Consider the following 26373-nt stretch of genomic DNA (forward strand, 5'->3'; position numbering starts at 1 on the left):
ATTTTGCAGCAATTCTACAAAACGAAGCTTGCCATTCAATAATAGATATTGCTTGTTTACTCCCCCAGCACCATCTGGTGAGAGACTGAAAAGAGAATGAAAGAGTCAGTGTACGAGTTCATAATGACTAGTAATACATTATCGTAATCTGTCGCTAGAGAGTGATGTTTGTATGTAAGTATGTAAGATTGTGTTGACGGTATATAAATTCTTGACTGAGCCACCAAGGGCATCGATTCTTGTCATAAACTGATGATGGAGAGCCGATGAACCATGAGCATACCTACTGGCATTCCTCATCCAATCTCTCGTTGATGGTAAGCTATGGGAAAAGGTCTCAAGACTCTCCTCAAACGGTCTCGGTAAAGAGTTCTGTAAGAAAGTAAATAGAATCTACGAAAGTATGAATCTACTTAAGTAAGTAGTCAAGCAAATGGCACAGCATCTCTATAATACGTAAAGGAGTGAAACAACTTTCAGCACTGCTATTTTCCAGTTCCTTCCTTCACCATCAATCATGACCCTAAAGTCAAATGGACAGAGAATCTTCGCTAGTAAAAATTCTATATAAATGGGTGCAAAAATGAATGCCTAATTAGCGATTTAATTCCACTCTATCTCTCTCTAAACCCCTACGAAAAATCATCCACATCAATTATGACTACCAACCCTTCATAGCTTCTCTCTCTTGACACTAAACGTCAATACCATGAAAACACACATAACATAGCTCAGGGATGGTTCAAACTAATACTACCACCACACTACATAATTCCACCTGCGCGCTCTCGCTAGAACAGTCCACTGCACAGCGGTAGAATCAACAAACTTAGCGAGAAAAAGAGAAAAGTGAGAAAAAACATCTCATTTTACTGAGAAAATTGGACCCTGTCGCAAATACAGATTACGCCGCAAGAATAGTTCCATACAGAGGATCCGATACACAATAATATCACACATATATCCACACATAATATGCCAAATTACTCATCGCCCTCTCCTCCAATTCAAAAATCAGTGACATAAAAAACAATCCCGCAAGATCTCACTCCCATCCCTTTCCAATAATATACCTTCCGCCACAAATCGAGATTGTCGGTCTGCTCATCTCCTTACCCCTGGACAACACTAAACTCAAATTCGAGATGAGGTGGTTGCAGAGTGATGCTGGAGAATGATCTAATTGGAAATGGGCTTAGGGAAATCAAGTGGCAACCAAAAAATGTTAGTACGATATTTGTGTGCTCTTTGGTAATTAAACACCGGCAAAGATGGGAAACCCTTCTGTTAGAGTAGTTCTAGCCTAAGACCATGTTCCCACTCCCATGATGAAACGCTACTTCATCACTACCAGTGGAATCAAGAGAAGGTTCAAATCAGAGTCACATTCGTTATGTGCAGTTGGCTGGAATTGGATGGAATTACAGTGTATGATTTCAGGGTCTTGAGTATGCACCGCGCTACCATGTTCATTATATTTTTGCATTATCAGTACACTCCAAAGTTTTACCGTAACTAGTGTGTTTAGGCCTGTTTGAAATGTGATGCGGTAATAGTATTGAGATCCACCTAAGCTTACATTGCCGTCGTGTCATTGTTAGCTTCTCTTGTCTTTTCTTAGAACTCTTTTTCAAGATTTCAACAGTGCCCCAAGAAATACTGTCACACTATGAGCTACACATAGGCCCAATTTTCATTCAGTCACCTATTTCGTGCACGCTTACCACCAGTAACATCCAAAAGAACCTTGCCAAACCTCACCTCATTCAATCAGTGATTGCCATTGTCCTAACCTAGCACTCACTCTCGCCATCCTTTCCTTCCACATGATCCATTCCTCCAAACTACAACATTACAAAAATAAAAGATTCTGTGTCGCAAACTCCTGTCGCAAGCCCTGTCTCTTCTTCTGTCTCACTTTCTGTCACAAGTCCTGTCTCACTTCTGTCTACTTTATGTCTACTTTATGTCACAAATACCCTCGCTCTATCACGACACCCTCCATTTCCTCAAAAAACCTCCCCTCTCCTGACTCTTTGGTAGCGCCGTGTCCTGAAAATTCAGCAAAGATCATTTGTATGAAAATTGATCAACAGTTGGACCACTGGTATACCCATTCCTTTTCCTATTTATCTATAGTCGCCAGTTTTCCAGACTTCGTGGTAATATCTGCATATCATAGCATAGCATTTCACAGCAAGTTCCCTCGGACGATTTTTCTCTACATCATTGCATAAGTTCACACCTTGCATTCATTCGAACTATAAGAACTGTTCATCAAAATCATAGGCTCGCCGAATCCATTTAGTTGATTCTCTTCCATATTCATTGTGTAATAATAGAATTAGACATCTGAACCGATTTTCCAGGTTTCAACTTCCATAGCCAGTATAAAACAGTCATAATCGTCGATTTTCCTTGTTCCAGCAATTGAATCTCCTTCATTGCTCATAATCTTTCCTTATCGTTGGATCTAATAACTAATAAATTTTCATCATCAGCTTTGGTTCTACATAGCATAACCACATCACAACAAACGATTTCGATTCAATAGTTCCAGTTATTGAACCACTTGCAACTTCAACTTCACATTTTCATTGTCATTTTCATAACATCATGTCGTCAGGATGGGCCGCAAAGTTAGCTACTCCAACTACAAACTCCAAACAACTGAGTCCTACAGCAACCAATACCAGCTCCGCCAATTCTCCCAACTCGACTAATAATTCGAGGAGAACGAACTCGGGCCAAGCAAGCACAAAGGGCAAAAAGAATACTACAAACAAAGAATCTACTCCCAATCCTCACCCTTCAGAAAGGCCATCAGGTGCTGCTACGGGCACACCTCAAGCAGTTGCTCAGGCCGAGTCTTTCAATGCAAAAGAGGTTTTAGCATACTTAAACTCTACATACAACTCATACTTGGCGCAAGCTAAGAACGACAAGCTGGGAGAATCCGTGAAAGTATATAGATCATTGGAGTCGAATTCTCAATGGAAAACAAAACTGTCCAATGGAGGTGCAAATAACTCCAACGGTAGTGGAAATAAGAATAGATATAATCCAAAGGACGTGATCAGAAACTCGAATAGCGGGAACAACTCCGATACATTGGACTTGGTATTTGAGATCAACAGGTCGATATACCAGCAGCAAAGAGAACAGAAGGAACAATCCAAGTAAGGCATTAATACACAATAGTCATATTATAAAGTTGTAGATGCTTAACTCCACTAATTGTAGTTTTCTATTCATAAGACCGGACTTATTGCTACCAGGGTAATTGGCCATCTCTAGAGACCGGAAATTCACGCTTCTGTTTAGAGATAACGCAATTAGTATAGATAACGAATATTTGATAACTAAATAGAATTATTGGGATCCCGGGGTACATGTATTTTTAATGGCACGCCAAATATGTTTTCCAAAAAGATACTACATTACCTAGAAAATTCGTCAATAGTTGAACAAATAACGTTCGATCTTTTATATGTCATGGAATAAAATAGGTGAAATATTTCTAAATTTCACCATTTTTTCTATAAATATTGCAAATATTAATCACTGTATATCCTTCCCAGAGATCTTAAAAAAAAAAATTGACACTATTCCTAAATTCCACTTCCGGGGTTTTATTTCGAGTATTGAATGATATTTATCTATTGAAGAAATATACCCAACACACATTCGCCTATTACTCCAAGCCGTTATATTGTGACGTCGTAATAATTCTAAACCTATACTGAGACAATTTTTTGTTAAATTACTGTCGTACCAGAAAATAATTGAAATGGATATAGGTGGTAGAAAGGAGTTTAGTGGTTACTGGTACATGCCAGTTGGAAGAATACGGAGCCGAAATTGAAAACTCAAGAGACTGGTTAATTAGCTAGGCAAGAGTGTGATCCCAAATCTCATGTAGCACTGTTGTAGTTGTAGAACTCCCATCTCTACAAAATTAATATACGAAGTAGATTATTCAACTATTCCCATTTGGCACCCATCGATATAGATAATTCATATAGATAGAAATCCTCCCAAACAGCATTGGGTAAATTTCTATATCGATTGGAATAAAGCAGTTATTACATCTACATGAGCTACGACAGCTACGACAGCTACAACAGCTACGACAGCTACAACAGCTACGACAGCTACAACAGCTACAACGGCTAAAACACCGCTTCTCGAACCCAATTCCGCATTTTCTACCATTTCAGTAATCGTTCCCACGAGATTCACGGATTTTAAACCCATATGCTGGAAACTCCAATACAATACAGTACCAAAGAACACGACACTTTATCAAATAGAGCCAGCCCTATGCCAAATAGTATATTCCTCTTCCTTCAACCCGATGGGTATGAATTTTGTATCCAGGATGTAATTATCCCAATCCATTGGCTGGTTTTTTTGTCAACGGTATCGCCTACATATACCACCGTAGACCATATCATATGGGCTCCTAATAATTCCATAATACAACTAATATGTGAAACATCCCGTGACCACGCTTTCTCCAGAGTTTCACCATGACAAGAAATGCCAGACCAAGATACCGGGAATTTCCATAATCCACCGCAAACATAAGCCCTTGTCCCTGATGTACCGAGCGAACTTCGGAGCAAGGACCGCTGCCGAGCGGGTGTTAGCTATTGTTTTCTTGTATTTAATCGTACTGTAGAGATTCCATTAATTGAGGTTAAGAAGGTCGTTGCCCCGAATCCCATTTAATTTGCCAATCCAGAAAACAGAAGTGAGAATACAGAACAGAGAAAACAGAAAATAGCAAACAGAGCCCGTATAGAAATCTCCAACCCCACCAAAACCAAAAAAAAATTAGATAAACACCCACTAATACCACCCACCATAAACGTACAAACCACCTACAAAACCACCCATCAACCTACCAACTCAACTCATCGTCTCGGAACCACCCACCGAGCTTCAATCACCCTCCACCCACCGAACTCACCACCTCCACCACCACCTCTTCTCCCCGGACTCTCCCATTCACAAAAAAAGACAATCACACTCATTCCCATGCCTGACCCTAATTCCCCCGGGTCGCACCCTGCCTTTTTCCCAGTGCTGCGGATCGCGGTCTTTCCCAGGCCCGTCTTACCTGGCTACACAATACGGCCTGGACTAAATATGGGGTAAAACCCGCCGTAGCCCTACTAGAACCTGGAAAGTCACTACTACCCGAGAAGGAAGTATACTACCATTTTGTAGGACCAGGACGGGGCAGCGGGCGTAGTATAAATAGGAATTGGCATCCGCGTGGGAAACTTTTGTAGGAAGTTGTAGTGTTTCTTTCTTAGAATTTAACGTGTGCTTGTGTTACTTGGTGTTGTATTATATCAGTTGCTTATAGATTATTCGTTTGATATTGATATTGTTTGATATTGATATTCGTTGTTGTTACTAAGATTAAGATTTGGTTAAGTTAAACAGTAACCATTTGATAAAAGATAAAGAAGACGAAGAATAAACCGAACCTGAACCTGAACCTATACTATTACTAAGTTCGCTCCTAAGTTTACTAAGTCTACTATCTACTACTAAGTTCACTCCTAAGTTCACTCCTAAGTTTACTACTACGTTTACTACTACTACGTTTACTATATTCCTCCCTTAATTTGCATAATTGTTAGTCCATTCTAGAACATTTCTAGTTACTAATACCATTATTCTACCACAAATCTCCCTAAGAAAGACCCTTCCCACCGGTTCTTCAAAACGGCTCATCTTTCCATATCAGCCATTTGCATAGTAAAAACACGACTCCCATATCGTAATCCCCACAAGAACCCCAGCAACTGTTGAACCCATTCAATTCACAATGTCTGCTCCTCACAACTCCGTCTCCCAACAGATGAATGTCGAAACTGACATCATCACCTTGACCCGTTTCATTCTTCAAGAACAACAGAAATTGGCTCCAAACGCTACCGGTGAATTGTCGTTATTGTTGAACTCGTTGCAGTTTGCCTTCAAGTTCATTGCCCACAACATCAGAAGAGCCGAATTGGTCAACTTGATTGGTATTTCAGGTACTGCCAACTCCACCGGTGATGTCCAGAAGAAGTTAGATGTTATCGGTGATGAGATCTTCATCAATGCCATGAAATCTTCCAATAACGTCAAGGTTTTGGTTTCCGAGGAACAAGAAGACTTGATTATCTTCGAAGGTGGTGGTCGTTATGCCGTCTGTACTGATCCTATTGACGGTTCCTCCAACATTGACGCCGGTGTCTCTGTTGGTACCATTTTCGGTATCTACAGATTGAAAGACGACTCTAAGGGTTCTATCAATGACGTCTTAAGAAAGGGTACCGAGATGGTTGCTGCTGGTTACACCATGTACGGTGCTTCTGCTCATTTGATGTTGACTACCGGAAACGGTGTTAACGGGTTCACCTTGGACACCCAATTGGGTGAGTTTATCTTGACTTCTCCAAACTTAAGAATTCCTCAAAAGAGAGCTATATATTCCGTCAACGAAGGTAACTCCTACTACTGGCCAGAGAGCCACAAGAGGTACATCGAGGACTTGAAGAAGCCACAAGACGACTTGAAGGGTAAGCCCTACAGTGCCAGATATATCGGATCCATGGTGGCCGATATCCACAGAACATTGTTATACGGAGGTATCTTCGCTTACCCAGCTGACACCAAGTCGAAGAATGGTAAATTGAGAATCTTATACGAATGCTTCCCTATGGCTATGTTGATGGAGCAGGCTGGAGGTTCTGCCGTCAACGACAAGGGTGAGAGAATCTTGGACATTTTGCCAAAGGGCATCCATGACAAGAGTGGTATATGGTTAGGATCTAAAGGTGAAGTTGACAAATTCCTTACCTACATCAAGTAGATTTCACAATCAGAATCGCTCCCTAAGAGCTTCACGAGTCGGCCGTTAGATATATAGCACGGATCCGAATTGTTCGATTCTTGTAAAACCATTTTTCTTTATTTATTAATTCACAAAAGCAAAATAGGGGAAGAGTGTAGGAAGTAGATTTGGGAACTTCGAAAGGTCCATTATTGTAACTGTGAGTCTACCTGAAAGTCCAGTAGGTTGTGTTTTCTTTCAAATTACGGCCAATGGAAAGGAATATATGTTTATTATCTTCGTGTAATCAAAATAGGCCTCCCAATATTAATATTACATCACCATTCCTTATCATCATTGCATTCACCTCGTAGACTACGCAAATAAGCAACAACTACAACAACTATTAACAACTATGAACTAGAACTATTAACAACAACTACTTTCACCCACTTACATAGCACTTACCAATTCTCTACCCAATCAGCAACCCATCTAAGAGACTCCAACAACCCTAACAAAATGAAATTGCACCCAAATCTTTTGGGATTTTTCACACCCAAAAGAAGTATCCCCAAAACAGGCAATTGACCGCGGATGGTTTGCCGAAACCGGATTGGTTGCATTTTTGGTTGCATGAGAGAAGAGAAAGAGAAGGAGAGAGAGAGAGAGAGGTGAGAATACATTGCTATATGGCCACAGTGATATCATATCCACTGATACCATAATATCATATACACTTATACCATATGATTGGTATTTCAAGAGAAGAAGTTACTATACTAAAAATGGCATTCTAAATGCAATTTTTATTCAAAAAGTCACTGGTAATCCTCAGTCTTCCGTCCTTTGGTGCTGAAAAAGAAGAATACAGTTAAAGATTATGAAAAAGGTTTTTAATGCCTATGAAATGAAATGCTTGTAGTTAAGCATGGAGCCCTTAAATCTTACTCTTCAATTTGACTCTTTTGCTCCTTTTTATTTTTTTTTTTTTTTTTTTTTACCTCCCTTCTGGGGGACTCTTTAATGTCCTCCAAGCTTTCTTCCCACTTTGAACTTTGTACTTCTATACTCTCTCCATCTCCATTATCATAATAATGCCTTTGTCGTGCCTTTGTCGTCATAGGACATACAAAATGACAGAGGGCACATAAAAATGCACTATGTACACGTCTTTGCTCACCCAAAGTAAAAGGCCCTCTCTTAACTGTGGAGACACTCTATAATCTCACATTACTCACATTACTCAATAATCTCACATTACTTTACAATACTTATGAAATCAGCTCTGTTCTATTCTTTTCACACCTATTCAACTTCAATTCCAACTACCCCGGCGTCCCCTGACTTAAATCCTTCCCCAATAAACATATCACTACTTCATCATTCATCATTCACAACCCCTCCATAACATCCATCCTGCACACACATTCCGCTCTTCCTGAAAAACAGATCACGTGACCCAATTATTGCCCATAACCCCAAACTTCACCAACCCAAGAGTTTCCAATGATGTTGATGGTGACTATTCTTCATGAAAAACTGGTTAGAAAAGGCTCTGATTTCAAAGGAGTCTTCCTGAAACACACCAGAACCTGCTAGAATAGTAAAAATTGCCAGTTTTCTCGGGTTTTAACCATAAAATTACCCGTCATTTGCATCCAACGAGTCGTAAGATTAAGTCATCAATAGCTTCTACAATAGCATTCTTTATAGTAGTTAAAATTACTCCAAAATGCTGAGGAAAAGGAGCCATTTACACCATGTTTCTCATAGGATAAAGCACTTTCTATCCATACACATATCTATATTAAACCTCAAGCGTCTTGCCTTTGTCATAGCGCTTGTGTCGTGCCTTTCGGCCGGCTCAATCATGTTATTCACCCTCTTCTCTACTTCACTCCATGAACTCCTTGGATTCACATATTTGCAAGTTAACTTCATTGCTTCGCTTTCCGCTATTGGAATGTATCTTTGTTTGCCGGTTTTAGGGTATTTGGGTGACAAATTCGGTCCAGCGTTACTTTCATTGATTCTGATTTGGTTCTTTTGTCCAAGTTATTTCATAAACAGTGCCTTGGTAGCAAATCTTAGGAGCTTACCGAGGACTACAGCAAATCAGAGCTATGTATATGGCTTCAGCTTCACATTTTGCCTTATTGGGTTGGCCACTTCTTCGCTTTACTTCTCAAGTTTGTTAACTTGTGCCAAAATATACCCCAACCACAAGAGCTTGGCCATTTCTCTTCCTATTACTTGCTATGGTCTTTCTTCGCTAATTGGTTCACAGCTTTTGAAACTTGAATTCTTCAGACTGGAAAGCTCTGACTACTTGGATTTATATCGAGTATTCAACTTCTTTGGAATCCTTTACTTCTTCATGGGGGTGCTAAACTTCGTTTCCAGCTCTATTGTGATCGTCGAGCAAGAAATTATCTTCAATGGGGAGGAGACAGAAGAAAGCGCTCTTTTACCGGACTCTTCGACGTCATCGTTGGCATTGGACGAAGATGAAGAAAGCAATGTTGATTTAGACGATGATTTAGATCTCGCTACTCAGAGATCCATTATAGAACCTCCAAATCATCATGAAAGATACATTCTTTTCCTCAAAGACAAACTGGCATGGTTATTACTATTCTCTCTTGTCTTGAACATAGGGCCCTTGGAGAGCTATCAGAACAACTTAGGCTCCACACTTAAGAATATTACTCACAACGTCGACTTATCCAATGAGGTTAGTATCATGGCAGCTTTCTCTACTGTATTCAGACTTGCCTTGGGTGGCTTGTCGGATTACGTGTCATCTCCTAATAGGAAACTGCCTATGTGTAGAATATGGTTAATGGTGGCAGTATTGGTAGTCGGAGTAATTGGGCAATTGGGTCATAACTACTTGACTTTAGATAATGATCATTTCTACTACATTCTCGCAGGCATGAACGGTACGGCCTATGGTGGCCTTTTTACGATTTACCCAACTGTTGTGGCATCAATATGGGGAATCGACATTATGGGTTCAACTTGGGGCTCATTCATGGTGGCTCCAGCAATAGGATCGATTGTATATTCATTGAACTTTGGTAGGACTGTTGATACACAGTGTGCTAAGCTCAATGTCTTGGGACTATCCAACTGTTTAAGCAGTTACTATACATTAACGGCATTCAGTTTGAGTGTCAGTTTGTTCTTGATACTTTTCGTATGGAAAGGTATTTGGGTAAAGCGTGGTTTTGTAACATTTTAAAAAGGGAAGACAGAATTTTTGCTTTATGGAAAGGGCAGTTTTGCTCTGTAATATTAATGTCAAGTATCAGGGGCCTAAATGATAATGGATTTCTTTCACCTGGTGTTATAACCATAAGATTGTATTACATTTTTAATATGGTCTATCATGCATTTGTATACGAACTATCTACTAAAACAAATCCAAAACCAAACAGCCAATTATAGAGAATTAATAATTAATAAATAACATCAAAAGTTTAATAAGAGAATCTGAAATCTAATCTCTTGTTACCCTCATCTTTAGTGGTTCTGATATAGTCTTCCTTCTCTTCTGGGCTCAAGGCGTTCCATTTCTCGTCTCTCTTCTTGTTGACGTAAATATAGAAGTATCTGGTGAAGATACATGCAAAGAAGGCACCGAAAGCAATTCCAATCAAGTCAACGTTACCACGGTGGTAGAGAGGAGCATCATCCTTTCTGTAAATGTTACTGGCGATAATGGAAGCAGATTGGGAGAAGATGTTGACCACAGCAGCAGAAACAGCTCTACTTCTGACACCATTAGAATTGGCAGAACACCAACTGATAGTGATTGGCCAGATTGGAGCGTGTCCAAGAAGGACGGTCAAGAGACCCCAAGTTCCCCAGATATCTTTCTGAGCTTGTGGCCAGTATCTCAATGCAAAAAGACATATTATAATCCAAAGAGGAGTCGTTGCAATGACTAAAGCACGACTGTTCAACTTTTCAGTGAACCAACCAGTTAACAACATAGTTGTCACGGAAATGATGTTGTATGGAATAGTCAAAGCGTTGGTCTTGAAGGTAGAGAAACCCATACCTCTAAGCACTAATTGAAGATAAGTGGCTACTGGGGAAGTACCAATGTCACCAAGAATACGAATGATGTAAATTGGAAGAAGGTGGTAGTCGAACAAAGCAGTGATCAACTCTCTTGGTCCAACAGGTTCTCTGTTATGCATACTTCCCTTCTCTGGGTCGTCTCTCAAGACTCTGTTGACAACAATCTTCTCTTCTCTATCGGTGTACCAACCGTTCTTTCTGTACCAAGCCTTTGTCTGAACTGGAGAAGCAGGCATCTTGAAAATAGAGAAAATACCAATGACAAGAGTGAAAGCACCTTCAATTAAGAACAACCATTTCCAACCTTCTGGATGGGAAGGAGTTTGAACTCTTAAAAGAGCAAAAGCAAGCAAACTGGACCACACAGTAGTCATAGGGTTGGCAATATAGAAAATGGACAAACGGAATGGTAATTCCTTGGTGGTGTAGAAGTAACTCATCCACAAACAAACATCACAAATGAAACCACCTTGCAAAGCACCCAAAAGAGCTCTGGTAGCATAGAAGCCATGGACATCCTTGATAGCGAACTGAGACATAGAAACGGCACTCCATAAGATCATTTGCATTGGAATCCAGACATCAGCACCAATCTTCTTGGAAATCAATTGAGATGGTAATTCAGCACTCAAGAAACAGACCAAGTTAATAGTGTTTCCAAGATTCAACTGGTTTGTGGTCAAACCCAAGTCAGTAAGGAAGTTATCAGACAAAGCCTGTTGCAAGTTACTTCTGTCAAAGTCCAAAGCTGTGAACATAAGCAAGGCCCAGAAAGTAACGTACCAGTCGTTCTTTCTGACAACTTTCTTTTCTTCTGCTTCGGTCCAAGTGAATTCTGGGTCGAAGTGATGACGACACTCATATTGAGTCTTTTCGTAGAGCTCACGGTAGTGTTCAGCTAAGACAGGATCCTGAAAGATATGACCAGAAGTTTCCGAGGAAGAGGATTCCAAGTCTTCAACTTCTGTGTTAATGACGTCTACCTTTTCATTTTTGGAGATGTCTGATACCTCAAATTCTGGGTTAGTGTTCTTAACCCAAGTCAAACCCATTTTTCAGCGTTTCTTTATTATTAGGGTTTCAATTTTTGTGAAAATTTATGAAGAGATTGTAATAGTCCTTATTACCTTTTCTTATCTATGCGATCTAATGCCGTGGGAAGACTACCAACTACAACCGAAAACGTGCTGATCTTTTTCTGCTAATTCCAGAACAACGCTAATGCTAATTAATAGTCAACTAAAATGCTTCAGCTAACTCCATGGGTTCTTGGCAGTATTTATATCAAATCAAAACCATCTATTTCCGTTTGGTTATACCAATTAGCTGAAAAAAAAACGGAACCTATCTGTACGGATTCGGGTAAGTTAAAAAATATCTAAAGTACAATTCATAATGAATTGCATCATTCGCAGCCATAATCACCCACCCGAGTCAAATGGGATTTCACCTGAACAGGGGATTTTATCTCCTACGGCCCACAATTTGCGGAGGATTGGGCGGTCTGTATGGATTAAGATGAGCTGGGTTATGTGCGAGGTAATGGTTGCCTGGCGTGGGGTGTAAATGGAGGAGGTTCTAGTTTTTTCTGGGTATGGGCTGTTTGTGACGTTGACAGTGAAAATACATCTAGCGAGCCCCTTAGCGTGACATTCTTGGTTTTTGGTTCTGGTGTCCCCCATGCGGTGGTTCTTGGCATTTTACTTTTAGTGGGTTGTCTCCTCGGCTCGGGTGGTTATGATAGAGAATGTTTGCTACGAGAGTTGATGCTACGATAGTTGTATTAGAATTGAACGGTGGTGGAGGTCATTTGTTCTCTGATTTCTCCAGGTCGGTGTTGATGTAATTCTACAACCAACATATCGAGGGCACCGGTGAAGACGTATGGGATCCGATACCCAGTTTAGTCTGTTTCTCCTTTAATATTATCCTACAGAGCTACGGCATGAAGGGGAGATCGCCGAAATGAAATCTCCTTTACCTTCAGCGTCTTTGCCCCCATAAAGCACAACAACCCGCCAATTAATCCGCCATCGCCCAGCATGTCACCATGTCACCTTGTCACCGAAGACTACTACCCTGTTTGGTTCTATGACTCCTGTACCCATTGTATTTCTTTTATTGCTCTCTTGTTACTTCTCCTGCTGAAATGATAAGAATCCACGAAATGAGTGTGCAAAATTTCGCAATTTTAGTTTTCGCAATGTGGCTGCATATCCACAGTTCGGGCTATTTTGGCGCACTGCAGCTGAATAATAATTAATTTTTTATTAGATTGGCTGTATGCAGAGAAGCGATCTAGGATATTTGCAGTAATAATAATAGGAATTGCTGTGAATGAACAAGTCTTATTGTGTGAAAAAGTGCATCAAGATAATTAGACCCGCTAAAAGAGTGAGATACGAATTGCAAGGTGAAAGTTGAGTGCATTGGATGAGTTGAAGCGGATCCACAATTAATCTTCTGTCAACTATATGACGTGAAAAACGGGTTACTGGAACCGGTATTAGCAAGTTATTTCTTTTTCTTTTCTTAATTGGATGTAATTTAAAAGTAATTCGTCACTGGCTTTGTGTGGTGCCAATAGGCGACCAAAATCTCGTATAATTCTGTGAATAAACAATCTATGTCAATTATCTACATTTCCATCGCTTCGGCATCCAAGACTTCTTTCGGGGATTCACAAAGCTATTTTGCTTGGGAATACTTGGCAAAAATAGTGTATATCCCGGGCCGTCCCAGCTCATCCTTGCAATAGGCGAGAAGTCTTCATCAAGTTCGTTTCTTTTTCTATAAAATCAGATAACTCTGGAACCAAAGCTCTTCGGGTAAGTCCATGGGGGTGAAGAGGTCAAAGTCGTTTCTATTGAAAGTACTAAATGTATTAGAGCAGTTTTTAACAGTGCCAAAACCTGCCGCCTCGAGACACCCGGCACCCGCTAAAGCCTCTGGCAATTTCTCTTCATCTTCCCTAAAAGTATTTAATTGCAACCACATATTATCAGTCTGCACCTCTCGAACTAAACAATCTTCGGATTCATAGCAGTCGAAAGTTGAATCACATTGATGGCTCGATTTCATAAGATCGATAATCTCATTCATTTCTTCATTTGTAAAACTAATTATCGCTTCTGTGGCTGCTGTTGGATCAGATTCGTAAATGAAGTTACTTTCTACTAATTTCATTCCAAATAGATGAGACTTGCGTGCTTTCCAGGAATGCTGATATCTTCTGCAGAGCAATCCTAAAACACCTATTTTCCCCAATGAAAAACTCCTCAAAAGATCCCTTGCCTCACCTAAGCTGCAATAGAATTCTTGAAACGAAGTATCATTATCGAATTTAAATTTGAAGTCAGCACGCTTCTTCAAGTCCCTTAAGGTACAGTTGAAACGTATACGTATAGCTTGGCAAATCAAGACAACTGTATGACAATATAATTCGATTGCAGGTACAGTCAATAATGTGAAGCCCAGATCAAAGTGATTAGAAGCTGACAAAAGGAATTCCTCTGTAAGTTGTCCAAGCTCATGGAATATTATCCTCAACAGTTTTTTGAAATAGTGGAACTTCAATTTGGGAATGTTCTTCCTTTCGAAGTAGAGAAACATGCAATATAACACATACAAAGTGTATAACCGTGTCCTGAGGTAGATTCCAAATCGTAAGATTTTGAAGATATCTCCTCGATCGCTCTTGGGGGTAAGGTAATCGGTAAACGTTCCATATTGTTGTGCTAAGGAGTATTCCAATTCACTTAGAAGCCCTAATACTCGAGAGACCTTAGAAGACTCTTGAATATTCAGCAGACACTTAACCAAAGCCTTCGTTAATCTGAAGACAAGATAAGGCTCGTTCAACAGTGCAATGACTTTTTTCTCCAAGAAGAGGTCTCCAAGGTTAGCATTATCACTCTTTAGCTGTGGCATCTGAACGTCGTGGTTGTTCACATCAATCGTCGGAATTGAGCCAAAAACCATCGAGTCCTGTAAATCTAACGCCATTAGGATGTACCATATTTTTCTTCGAAGATTCTTCCTTTTCTCTGTTACGACCGTCAGGCAAACGAACAAGTCAGGTTCTCTATTTAGCCCTATCGAAATTCCTAATTGAATTAAGGTCCCATTAAATATTTGAGCTCCACTGGTAGCGGCTCCGTCTCCCTCCTCTGGTGCATACAACCGATACAACCTCAACATTAAAGCAGCCTGTAGAACCACCATTGGTTGTCTTCGCATTAAATCGAACTCCTTCAAACAAGTCTCTGCTACTTCCACAGCACAAAGTGAGATAGGGTTACTTCTTAAGAACGTCGTCTCTTCATCATCAGGACGATTTGTGTGTGAGTCGATTTCTAAGAATGATAGATAGGAAAGCCGCAATATCATCAAATGAATTATTATGATGGCTAGATCATGTTTATTCTCCATTTTGGGAGGCTGATGGACAACTCCATTCAATTCCGAAAGACCAAGTATTCTATCCAAGTCATGACGGTAATCCTCTTCATCTATTAGGGGGAAAACTGGGTATAGCTTCCTGAAGAAAACACTAATCCATCTGAGATTAGCCTCTCGAGAGGGTATCACTACAATTAATCGATCCAATAACTTGGTATCTGGACTCGAACAAAATGAAATCCCAAAATCTTGAGCATAATTTGAAATTGCTTTCACTATTTCCATCGGATGTGTCTTATAGTTAAGAACATCGGTGCTGGGGATATATGCTTCACCATAAACACTTTTTGCCTTTTCAATTACAGATTTCTTCTTCAGGGCATCTATTAAGGTTGTTTGAATAGTTATATTTGTTTGTAATGCGTTGCTCCATGTCGGTAACGACTTATACCTCCAGAAAAGCCGGGCACCTGGGTCACCCTTCAGAATCCCCTGGAACTGTAACGGTCTCTGGAATAGAATTGGAGATGCTTGAAGTATTCCATCACAATAAGCGAGATCTTCATTGAAGTTAATTTCCTCGTTATTGATATCAAAGTTGAGAGGCAAATTATCTAATTCAATCAAAGGAGATATTTGGCTACTTGTAGTGAAGCCTTCTAATTTAGGCTTCTCCGAAGCATTTTGAATTGAAGACTCGATGAACCTGATCTTACTCTTTACAAAGTCCAATTCTGAGCTCAAAGCAGGTATTATATTAGTTATCTCGGTCTCTCTTGAGTCTTTAGTAGGCACCCTTTTCCACGCTTCCTTCAACTGAGTTTTCCTGATATCAGCAGTACTATAAGTACACTCCGATCCGTTCCGAATGCAATTCGTACAAGGTTGATTCTTGTCACATCTAGTCTTCCTCGCACGACAACTATCACAGACGTATACTCTTCTATTCCTTTTCTTTGGTTTATTGGCTATCATTATTGTAACAAAAAGGACCACTTGTTCCTCAATTCCGTTCACTCTTACCCTTTCTTCTACAAATTGGCCTTCTTTTTGCATTCATCTCTTCCCAAGATTTGAAATCATAAAATTCATTCAATGCATACCGGAGCTACTCGGCCGTATGCTTAGCTCCGGTCCGGATTCTGGGGAAACGAAACTCCGTATATAATAGAATATGAACAATGCTAAGAATTCGGCGTTTAATCTGGTTTTATGACGTAGTCGGCATTGAGCTAGACCAAAGAAATCATATGTCATTATTTGGACCATAACTGTTAGTAATATTTTTTTTGGTATCTCTTCTATATCCTTTAAGTAGCGGTTTTAAGTATAATGTATGTACTATGAACTTTTTGTGTAAGAAGAGATGGAGATAATCTTTGAATAGGAGGAACCACTGTTGATGCAAAAAAACGGCACTATGGCCACTAGAACTCCCGTTTACAATCCCTATATCCCATAATTCCGCAACCGCAAATACTCAATGTCTGCTGTAGAATCCTCTCTCAGGTGAGCGAGATCATTCATTAACAATGCTTTTATAATCCCACTGTTATACCTATTAGGGATGACTTCTACCCATTTGTCATCGGAGGCACGTAATAAGTTTAACAAGAGAGCTTGAGAGTTCTTTAATGAAGTCCTTAAGGTGGTTTCATCCAGTAGCTTCAGATATTCAAGATCGTGAACTGCCAAAAACTTGGTTATCACTCTCTTCAAATGCACACCTAATAACTTCTCCGTAGTTTTGGCATCTTCCGTTGCTCTGTCGAGCACATGCTTGGATTGGCGTCGTATACGCTGTTCTTCAGAGCCTACAGATGCCAACTTCTCTTCAATATCCGTCACTAACTCTTGCTTCTGGCCTATAACCTTTTCGGTTATTTGGAAAATCCTTCTGAAATCCTTGATTATTGATTTGAGTGCTTCTATCTCGTCTGAATTACTTGTTTTCTTCAAATGTTCTATCGATTTCTTTGTATCTCGTACCGCTTCTTCGAACTTCCTTGACGTGGTGGCTATTCCTATGGCATCATCTTTATTGGAACTGTACGGTATTTTCTGGTAACTATTGTACAATGCTATTACTCTCCGCTTCCTGTCCCTTTCAGAGTCTGACGCTGCGTAGTCTACAGTTCTAAGCGTCATTAGAGCCTTATTAGCCTGATTTAGGAATAATTGTGTCTTTTCTATATCTTTCACTAACCGCTTTTCATATGTTTCTTCCTTTAAAGTAGAACCTGTGCTAGCTCCACTATTTCTTGAAGAACCAGCATTTCCTTTGAGAAACAATTCTCTTGCTCGTATCAATTTGTTTGTCTCCATACTACAACACTATCTATACTCTACTTATACTAATTCATACCAAATGATATGACTTCACTTCTTTTGCAATTGCTTGATCTTTGTTTACTATATACGAATTTTAACTATGGTAAGCGAGTCACACCCGTACCGCAGGGTTAAATTTCAATGATTCAAAAATTTACGTGCTTGAAAATGTCGCTAAATGAAATATTATGTCGCTTAAGAGTACTTTGACGTTTGATGTATAACCACGATATATTCTACAGAGTAATCCAAAACTCGTAGTTGTAACTTTATAGTTTGCCAATATCATCGAGAAGCTCTGTAGTTGACGTTATTTCTGAAATTAACACAAAAAACCATGTAATTTGTTTTACGTCTTCTCCCTCTCCACTTTAACTATTAGCATTACCGACGACATTTTATATGCACCACCTTCTTCCAAAACGGTTTTCTATGATATTTTTCACTTTATCTTAGATTGATTATATAGTCATTCTTTGTCTTATAGCCAACTCAACTAACTAGGTTTCAAACTCAAGATGGCCACCATATCACAGACAGCTTTACAAAACCTCGACGAGTCCTCCAGAAAGGATATCATGCAGTTCATTGAATCTGAACAGTCGAAGTCCAAGGTTCAATTGTCGATTCACAACTTCACTGATATGTGCTTCAAGAAGTGTAACGCCAACAGACCTATAACTTCAGGTGGCTTGGACTCGAACGAAGAGCAGTGCTTGACCAACTGCTTGAACAGATTTTTGGATACCAACATTAAGGTCGTCCAGGCTTTGCAAGGCTCCCTGAAGTAAGCTTGACAACGTCATTGAAGAGCACAGAATGAATATAAAGAGATGGTGAACTGCTATAAGATCGCAGATAAGTCACGGAAGGATATATGTCATCAATTATTTCAATTATAGAGGCAAATAGTCATAACGAACTTGTAAATATATATTTAATGTCGTACGCTGACGCTTAGAGTTGGTCTACAGAAAGAATCCCATGGGCTTGTAGTTAAAAACTCATTGTACTATTATCGTTCATATCACAGCATTTCCATTACATGTTTTGTAATAGTTCTTTAATGACTGGTGATTTAATCTTTAGCGTATCCACTAAGTTGGCAAAAGCTTTCTCTTCTTTTGAATTCTTCGACTCGATTCTTCTGAAAAGATCAAAATTTGTCTGTAATTGTATACGAATCGTTTCAGCATCATCTCTCTCTCGATTAGAAAGGCGCTTCAAGAGAACTAGCCAGGCTCCCAATAAATCAAATTTGTGAGAACCAATTAACTCAATAAGGTCACCATCATCGCTATCTTGGAACTGCTCAATTATTGCCTGCTGTGCCTTGAGAGTACCTTGAACAACGGATGCCCCAATTCTAGAATTGTCCAAAATATCTGGATTGGTCATGATTTGGTTCAAGAGAAAGAGAATTCTCGTAGTAGACATGAGGATATTAGTTTTCACGTAGTTGTCAACTATTATTTCCACTTGGCGTAATAATAGAGTTATCAATGGGTACGATAACTTGGCCTCCACGGTACCCATGAGGTGGGAAATAGACGCCAAAACATTGCCATGGAGTATTTCGATGTAGTGTTGCCATTTCGGTTGTGAATTTCCTATTTCAATTAATTTGTAAAGGCATGGGTAAGCTTCTGACAAAAGGGCTAATGAAGTCTCCAAGTCTGTTGTTGAAGGGTAATATACTAAGCATTTCCTAGTAGATTCGATTAGAATGGAGTTTAAACCCGAATTCTTTAGAATTGATAGTTTGCTGTACTGTTCGAGCTTATCGAGAAGTAGCGTAAGCAACTTGGTTCCTTGAAGCTTGAAAAGTGGTTCATGGTCATCGCCTACATTCAATATAAACGATGTGACAACATGCCAATTACCTTGTGCCCAGAAAGTCTCATTGGCAAATGATATTATAAACCATGCCATGGACAACGATTTTACTTTATTAGAATTCTTCCAATTCCTTCGGGTATCTTCCTCTAAGATCTCTCTTTTTACACCACCATATCCTAACCTCGGATTTAATCCTCCTTGCAACAGCGCTCTTGCAGGCTTCTTAAATATGAGAAGATTTGGCCTGAATTCACTTTCTATGTAGTTTGGTAATTCTTTCTGAATCTTTCGTACGACAGTCTCCGATGCATTTAATGCCTGATCCACTATTTGGGAAGTAATTTCTGAGGTCCATGGAAGGTTTGGGTTAACATAATACGATAATACCCAAATACCATCACTAGGTATGTATTGCTTGTAGAATAGCTCTCTTAGTATGCGCAAACTTTGAATGACAGTACTGAAATCGTCTTTACTTCTATTCGTATTTAAAGTCCAATCCATAATTTTAGATTCCGAAATCTCCAAATTGGGCAAGATTTGTTTAAAAATCGCTTCTAATTCTACATCTTTTAGCAGTCCCTCAGAAATATACCCCTCAAGAATAGCTCCTTCTGTAAAATTGCTCTTCAAATTACTACAAATACTGTCTATCGAGAACTTCGATTCTGGTATTTTGCTATATATCGCAGCCAATTCCGGGCCTTTTAGCCTTTCTGACAGCAAAATTCTTTCTGGACTTATTCCCAACTCTTCTAACCCCAATTTATAACTCATTTGACCAACCTTCTTTCAACTTACCACTCGAAATGTCACAATTTCGGTAACATCCATGAAGAAATCATGGCAACTTTTACGTTTTTAAAGGTTCGATTTTATCGATTTTTCAATTTTTGCAATTTGTCAGTTTACACTTTACACTGTGCTGATTGCAGGTTTTATGTCTCTGTCTTGGATACGAAAGTACATATTGCTTTCCACTTCAAATTGCAGTTTGTGATTTGCGATTTTTCACAACCCCAGGAAATCTGGGTGTTCATAGAGAAATTCAATGGCTGTTCTTTTGCAGTGTAAGAGGTGAAGTATAGCTAAAGTTGTAGGTTTTGCTGTAGGAATGAAGGTATTGATCCACAAAAGACTCTTTCTGGTCAGTAGGCTCCGAAAAAATCTAAGTGTTTTGGTGTCGGAGGAAATTAAGCTGGCATTGCAAAACGGTAGTAAACCAGTAGTCTCATTGGAATCGACTATTATTACTCACGGATTGCCCTACCCAGAAAACCTCCAAATGGCACAAAAAGTAGAGACTGTAGTACGGGATAATGGAGCAATTCCGGCTACGTGTGCATTTGTAGACGGGAAGCCATACGTGGGACTAACTAATGACCAATTGGTACGTTTGGCCGAGACAGCTGCGTCTGGCAAAGTGAATAAGGTCTCTCGTAGGGATATTGGCTATACAATGGCAAATCGACTCAATGGTGGAACCACGATAGCTCTGACAATGATACTTTCGAAATTGGCAGGCATTAAAGTATTTGCTACTGGAGGTTTAGGTGGTGTTCATAAAGATGGCCAGAATACTTTTGATGTTTCTGCAGACTTAACAGAATTGGGAAGAACTCCGGTTTCTGTAGTTTGCTCAGGACCCAAGTCGATTTTGGATATTGGGTTGACATTGGAGTACCTAGAAACACAAGGAGTCTTTGTTGGAACTTACAACGATGATGGAAGAACGAAGGTGCAAGTTCCTGGGTTTTATTGTCGTGAATCTGGACATGTATCTCCTTACTCATTTTCATCTTTCGAGGAAGCAGCTTCTATTATTCACAACCAAAATAATATAATGTCTCTTTCATCTGGTAACCTCCTTTGCATCCCTCCACCAAAGGAATCTGCTTTATCTTCGTCATTCATTAATGAAATAATAGACCGAGCCAACGAGGAAGCATTGCAGCAGGGAATCAAAGGAAAAGAGTTGACTCCGTTTTTGTTGAGTAAGATCGCTAAGGACACCAATGGAAAATCAGTCGAATGCAATGTCAAGTTTGTGTTAAATAATGCCAAAGCAGCCTCTGAGATTGCTACTGCTTTACTTCACTTAGAAAATGGAACTAAAGTTGTACGTAAATGATTATTATTTTATTCAAGGAAAGAAATACTAATGCACTCTAGAAGGACACGATTACATATCAACCTATTCTACAGAATTTTCAACCGGTCAAAACAAACAATGAAGAAAATGTGAATACAGTAATAATTGGCTCATTGGCTATGGATACAATATCGCAAATGAAGGATGTTGTGCATGTCAAAGATTCTAATATAGCCAGCATTAAATCATCTGTAGGAGGCGTTGGATTTAATGTAAGCTTAGCTTGTCATTATGGACTACAATCTATACTCGGGAGAGACACCGTACAATCTCTGAAATTGATTTCGATTGTCGGAAACGACTTCGCGGGCAAATCCATTATCAATCAACTTCAAAGCTTGAACGTCGATACTTCAGGAATATTGGTTTCAGACGCTAGTACTCATTCAACAGCACAGTACATGGCAAACCACGAAAAGAATGGAGAACTCATTGTTGCCAGTGCCGATATGTCAATTATCGAGGAAGACTTTTCGGATCACGTCATCGATCAATTGACCAAGATCAAACCAAGCACGGTAGTTTTTGATTGTAATGTTTCTCCGTACTTGACTTCTACCGTTTTAGAATATATCCGAAACCTTGATGAACCTGTCAATGTAATAATAGAGCCAACTTCTTTTCCAAAGTCGTCCAGAATATCTTCCATCAGAAACCGACCTTTTCCCAACAATACAATTAAACTTGTGACTCCGACAATTAAAGAATTGGAAGGTATTTATGCTTCGTTTCAAACTACAGAGAAATTCGATGATTATGATGAATGGTTTCCAGCCTTGGATGTTTTAGGAATCAATTCAGTGTTCAGAGAAAAGCTTAACACTATGTCAAATATCAATAAGCATCCTGTTCTCAAGGAGTTATTGAATGGCGGTGCTGTACAGCAAAGTTTCCAGTTATTACCATATTTTCAAAATATTTTGATCAAACTAGGCGAAGATGGCGTTCTCTTAGTGAGCTTATCAGAAAATGTGAAAGACTATAAGTCAATTCCAACTACGTCCTCATATAAGCCAAGTTTTACCATTACATCAGAAGGAAGAATATATGGAGATAACAAGCAGATGGGAGTAGTCATACAATACTTCCCCATTCCAGAAGAAAATAAGAATATCAAGATCGCTAATGTGACAGGCGCTGGCGACTCTCTACTTGGAGTTTTGGTTGCACAGTTACTGACTTCAGAGTATAATTGGCTAAATACGGAAATTGATTCCGTAGAGCAAGAATGGTTCAAATGGGAGTCCATAAATAAGGCCCAATTAGCCAGTGGTTTGACCTTAAAATGCAATTCTGCTGTTAGCCAAGATATTGCCACTTTAAAGTAGACTTCCCACAGACTCTCCCGAACTACATAGGACCATAAGATGATTTTGTGGGGAAATACATAGTATAACTGGTATAGGTTGGAAAATGGGAGTGCGCACGACTCAGTATAAATGAAACGTTTTTTCAATCTCCTAATATAAAGAAGTATGCTACTCCCGAAGAAGAAAAGAAGAATGTTTTCCAGAATTGGGTATAGAGCGTCGATTTTCGCTAGTAGAGTTAGTGTGAGAAGCTTTCTGAGGTCTACTCAATCTGTTTTCAGAGCTCAGAAGAGTGTAACTAGAAATGCAATTATTGGGTTTGGAGGCTTGACAGTTGCAAGTTTGGCTTTCTATGGCCAAAAGAATTCACTTTCTGAGCCAATAAACTTGGACTCAAAGGTAGATGAGATTTTGCCTGCTGATAGCATTACCGTAGACTCTTCCATTGACCCATTCCCTACTGTCTTAAAAGCAACAAAGGATAATAGTCTTCACACTGATTTCCAATTATTGGGCCACGGTGTAAGAACAGTTACTTTTGTTTCCTTTAAAGTATATGGTATTGGTATCTATGTAGCCCAAAAAGATGTTAAGAAGGCTAAGAATTTATTAAAGGAACAAGTCAAGGCTACAGACGAAGAATTGAATGTTCTCTTAAATGATCCCGTCCAATCAACAGAAATCGTCCAGAAATTATTGGATCAGGATGTGAAGCTCTTGGCCAGAATTTGTCCTGTGAGAAATACTGACTTCAACCACATGAAAGATGGTTTGATTAAGTCCATTTTGGCTCATTCTCGTAGTAAAGAGAAGAGAGAGGAATTAAACCCGGGCTTGGAGCAGTTGAGAGAAACCTTCCAGGGCCGTAAGGGATCGGTTCCAAAGAATCATTTGTTATACTTGGAAATCCTTGCTGGAGGTAAATTAGCAGTCGCCTATGAGAATCCAGTGAAGAAGCTTGTAGTTGAAATGGGTGTGGTCGAAGAGCCATTGGTCAGCAATATCTTATTTTTGCTGTACTTGAGTGGAAGCAAGCCATTGAGTGAGCCCTTGAGAAAGAGCTGTGTTGCTGGCCTCGAATCGTTATAGTCGGTAATGCGAAACTGGCCGGGATTCAACTCAAGGTGAACGAACAGGGCATTGGCTGCGACTCAAGTAGTCGTATCTGTCCCGCTGCAACGTTGGAGGTGAAAAGATATATTTTTTATCCGAATCCAGCAAAAAGAATCCAAATTATGCCCCAATTGTAAATAGCATAAAAATCATACATATATTCATCAGTACTTAGTAAAATATATTCCTTGTTAGGTATCTAAGGATAAATTTCCGAGAATTATGGTACCATAATAAGCGCAGGGCATATGGTACAGTAATTCTCCCCCACTTTTAAATCCCATCCAACTCCCACAATCTCGAACACCTCTGATCTCTATTAGCTACCGTGTCTTTTAGTTGGCCGTATTCGCTCTTTCTCACCCTCTACCCCATGTTCCATTCGAAATAATATCCATAAATAATAAATTATATTGTCCCCATTAAGTACTTTGCAACGTGTATAGTTGCAAATCTCTTACAATGGCGGCATGGGTGCCAAAAATCCGTCTCCAATCTCATATCAGCCACGTGACATCACTCACGCGCAAGACGCGCACGCGAAAAAAATCTTTTTTTTATTCATTTTCATTTTTCAGTTTCTCTATTATTAAAAGTGTGTATTCGATTTTGGAGTGTCACACGGTATATGATGGTGAAGAGACACCAGGCAAAAAGTCCACGTAGACACCAAGGATATAAACCATGAGAGTAATAAATGACCTAATAGTAAATAGAAGAAAGAAACACAGAGTTCGTAGAAAGTAAAAACTCACTACACTTTATAAAATACATCGGAAACCTGCCCCGTTCACAGTAGGAGAATCAGCACAAGCACAACAAGCCAATATTGAGGGTAACTCACATAATAATGGCTTCATGCTCAACATTAGAAGAAATAGACTTGTGAGGTAACACCTTGGCACCGTTCACGTAGATCTCGTTTCTGATCTCGACATCGTCACCCAAAACAGTGACACCTTCGGTTCTAGCCCACTTACCGATTCTGGAGTTCCAGCCAACAATGGTAGACTTGACCCAAGCGTGGTCCTTGACCTCGGAGTTGGCCAATAAGACAGATCTTTGGATTCTGGCACCGTCACCGATGACGACGTTTGGACCAATGACGACATTTGGACCGATAAGAGCGTTAGGGTGAATCTTGGCAGTTGGGTCAATCAAAACGTTACCACCGTGGACGAACTTCTCGCTGGAGAGCTTGTGAGGGGCCTTCTTGGCCAAAGAGGTCAAGTAGAGACAAGTACCAGAAAGGAAGTCCTTTGGTTGACCGACGTCCATCCAGTAACCTTCCAAGTCGAAGGAGTACAATTGCTTTTGTTCGACCAATTGAGGGAAGGTCTCCTTTTCGATGGAGGTTGGCTTCATGTCAATCAAGTCAATGACGGATGGGTTCAAGATGTACAAACCGGCGTTAATTCTGTTACCAACGAATTCGACTGGCTTCTCAACGAAACGGTCAATCAAGTTTGGAGTGTCTCTATCATGCACAATCACACCGTACTTGGATGGTTCGTCAACCTTAGTAGCCACAATAGTACCAGCGGCACCGTGGGCCTTGTGGAAAGCAGCCAACTCTTCGAATGGGTAGTCACAGATGACATCAGAGTTAAGCACAAAGAATGGAGAGTCGTCCTTCTTCAAGACGGCCTCGGCCAACTTCAATGGACCAGCAGTGCCCAAAGGTTCTTCTTCAACAGAGAAGGTGATGTTGACACCGTATTCGGATTCGTACTGCTTCAAGGTAGAAACCATGACTTCAGGACGGTAGTTGACAGCAAGAACAATGTCAGTAACACCGGCAGCAGCCAAAGCCTCGATCTGGTGCAAGATCATAGGTCTGTTACCGAATTCAACCAATGGCTTTGGAAGAGTAAGGGTTAAAGGTCTCAAACGAGTACCGTAACCGCCGACCAAGATCAAACCTTTCATTTTGTGTGTGAGAGTGTGTGGGTATTAGTTTTAGAAATCAAACGGAAATGCCAGACAGAAGCTGCGTTATCGTTTGTATCAAAAGAAAAGGGTTAGTAACTAGTAAGTCTGTAGACAAAATCAAGTTCAAAGAGCAAAAGAGAAGTTACAACCATTTGAAAAAAAAAGGCAGCCAACCGTGGCTATATATATAAACAAAAACACCAGCGAGCACGTCGCCCAACACGACTTAATTGAGAATTGAGAACGACCACGAACACGAAACGAAAACGAGCGAACAGAACCAGCCAGCCTAATGAGGATGGGGATCCGGTGTGTAGAAAAGACAGATGAAATGATGGTGCTGGGAGAACCATGCAGTAGAGACA

General features: G+C 39.9%; 11 protein-coding genes across 11 annotated transcripts; 6 read left to right on the forward strand and 5 right to left on the reverse strand. All coding sequences in view use genetic code 12, as the record gives it.

Moving 5' to 3' along the window:
- The first annotated feature begins 2427 nt into the window (after nucleotides 1-2427).
- Nucleotides 2428-3292, forward strand: RJT20DRAFT_22787 (uncharacterized protein). Its single transcript, XM_064919320.1, has one exon. It carries the CDS (start codon nucleotides 2617-2619, stop codon nucleotides 3181-3183), a length of 567 nt encoding a protein of 188 aa, XP_064777842.1. The 5' UTR covers nucleotides 2428-2616; the 3' UTR covers nucleotides 3184-3292.
- A 2586-nt stretch (nucleotides 3293-5878) lies between these two features.
- On the forward strand, nucleotides 5879-6877 carry FBP1 (fructose 1,6-bisphosphate 1-phosphatase; the record flags this gene model as incomplete). Its single annotated transcript, XM_064921381.1, has 1 exon — nucleotides 5879-6877. One exon carries the CDS (start codon nucleotides 5879-5881, stop codon nucleotides 6875-6877), a length of 999 nt encoding a protein of 332 aa, XP_064777843.1.
- Nucleotides 6878-8374: 1497 nt separating this feature from the next.
- RJT20DRAFT_125178 (uncharacterized protein) lies at nucleotides 8375-10318 on the forward strand. Its single transcript, XM_064916424.1, has one exon. The coding sequence runs from the start codon at nucleotides 8574-8576 to the stop codon at nucleotides 10083-10085; it is 1512 nt and encodes a 503-aa protein (XP_064777844.1). The 5' UTR covers nucleotides 8375-8573; the 3' UTR covers nucleotides 10086-10318.
- On the reverse strand, nucleotides 10319-11982 carry RJT20DRAFT_149120 (allantoate permease; the record flags this gene model as incomplete). Its single annotated transcript, XM_064918997.1, has 2 exons — nucleotides 10319-11828; nucleotides 11856-11982. 2 exons carry the CDS (start codon nucleotides 11980-11982, stop codon nucleotides 10324-10326), a joined length of 1632 nt encoding a protein of 543 aa, XP_064777845.1. The 3' UTR covers nucleotides 10319-10323.
- A 1738-nt stretch (nucleotides 11983-13720) lies between these two features.
- MRR2 (Mrr2p) lies at nucleotides 13721-16306 on the reverse strand (the record flags this gene model as incomplete). Its single annotated transcript, XM_064921366.1, has 1 exon — nucleotides 13721-16306. The coding sequence occupies one exon, from the start codon at nucleotides 16304-16306 to the stop codon at nucleotides 13721-13723; it is 2586 nt and encodes an 861-aa protein (XP_064777846.1).
- A 277-nt stretch (nucleotides 16307-16583) lies between these two features.
- RJT20DRAFT_22798 (uncharacterized protein) lies at nucleotides 16584-17822 on the reverse strand. Its single transcript, XM_064919321.1, has one exon. The coding sequence runs from the start codon at nucleotides 17654-17656 to the stop codon at nucleotides 16781-16783; it is 876 nt and encodes a 291-aa protein (XP_064777847.1). The 5' UTR covers nucleotides 17657-17822; the 3' UTR covers nucleotides 16584-16780.
- On the forward strand, nucleotides 17788-18586 carry TIM8 (protein transporter). Its single transcript, XM_064916425.1, has one exon. It carries the CDS (start codon nucleotides 18181-18183, stop codon nucleotides 18451-18453), a length of 273 nt encoding a protein of 90 aa, XP_064777848.1. The 5' UTR covers nucleotides 17788-18180; the 3' UTR covers nucleotides 18454-18586.
- RJT20DRAFT_125181 (uncharacterized protein) lies at nucleotides 18587-20331 on the reverse strand. The gene has a single exon (XM_064916426.1). It carries the CDS (start codon nucleotides 20276-20278, stop codon nucleotides 18704-18706), a length of 1575 nt encoding a protein of 524 aa, XP_064777849.1. The 5' UTR covers nucleotides 20279-20331; the 3' UTR covers nucleotides 18587-18703.
- Nucleotides 20332-20569: 238 nt separating this feature from the next.
- Nucleotides 20570-23360, forward strand: RJT20DRAFT_23252 (uncharacterized protein). The gene is made up of 2 exons (XM_064919323.1): nucleotides 20570-21620; nucleotides 21674-23360. Exons 1-2 carry the CDS (start codon nucleotides 20616-20618, stop codon nucleotides 22979-22981), a joined length of 2313 nt encoding a protein of 770 aa, XP_064777850.1. The 5' UTR covers nucleotides 20570-20615; the 3' UTR covers nucleotides 22982-23360.
- On the forward strand, nucleotides 23156-24052 carry RJT20DRAFT_132921 (uncharacterized protein; the record flags this gene model as incomplete). Its single annotated transcript, XM_064918177.1, has 1 exon — nucleotides 23156-24052. One exon carries the CDS (start codon nucleotides 23156-23158, stop codon nucleotides 24050-24052), a length of 897 nt encoding a protein of 298 aa, XP_064777851.1.
- A 777-nt stretch (nucleotides 24053-24829) lies between these two features.
- On the reverse strand, nucleotides 24830-26151 carry SRB1 (mannose-1-phosphate guanylyltransferase). The gene has a single exon (XM_064919324.1). The coding sequence runs from the start codon at nucleotides 26003-26005 to the stop codon at nucleotides 24917-24919; it is 1089 nt and encodes a 362-aa protein (XP_064777852.1). The 5' UTR covers nucleotides 26006-26151; the 3' UTR covers nucleotides 24830-24916.
- Nucleotides 26152-26373: the final 222 nt, after the last annotated feature.

The sequence above is a fragment of the Scheffersomyces xylosifermentans genome, assembly GCF_036884685.1.
Source record: "Scheffersomyces xylosifermentans strain CBS 12540 chromosome Unknown RJT20scaffold_1, whole genome shotgun sequence".
Lineage (NCBI taxonomy): Eukaryota > Fungi > Ascomycota > Pichiomycetes > Serinales > Debaryomycetaceae > Scheffersomyces > Scheffersomyces xylosifermentans.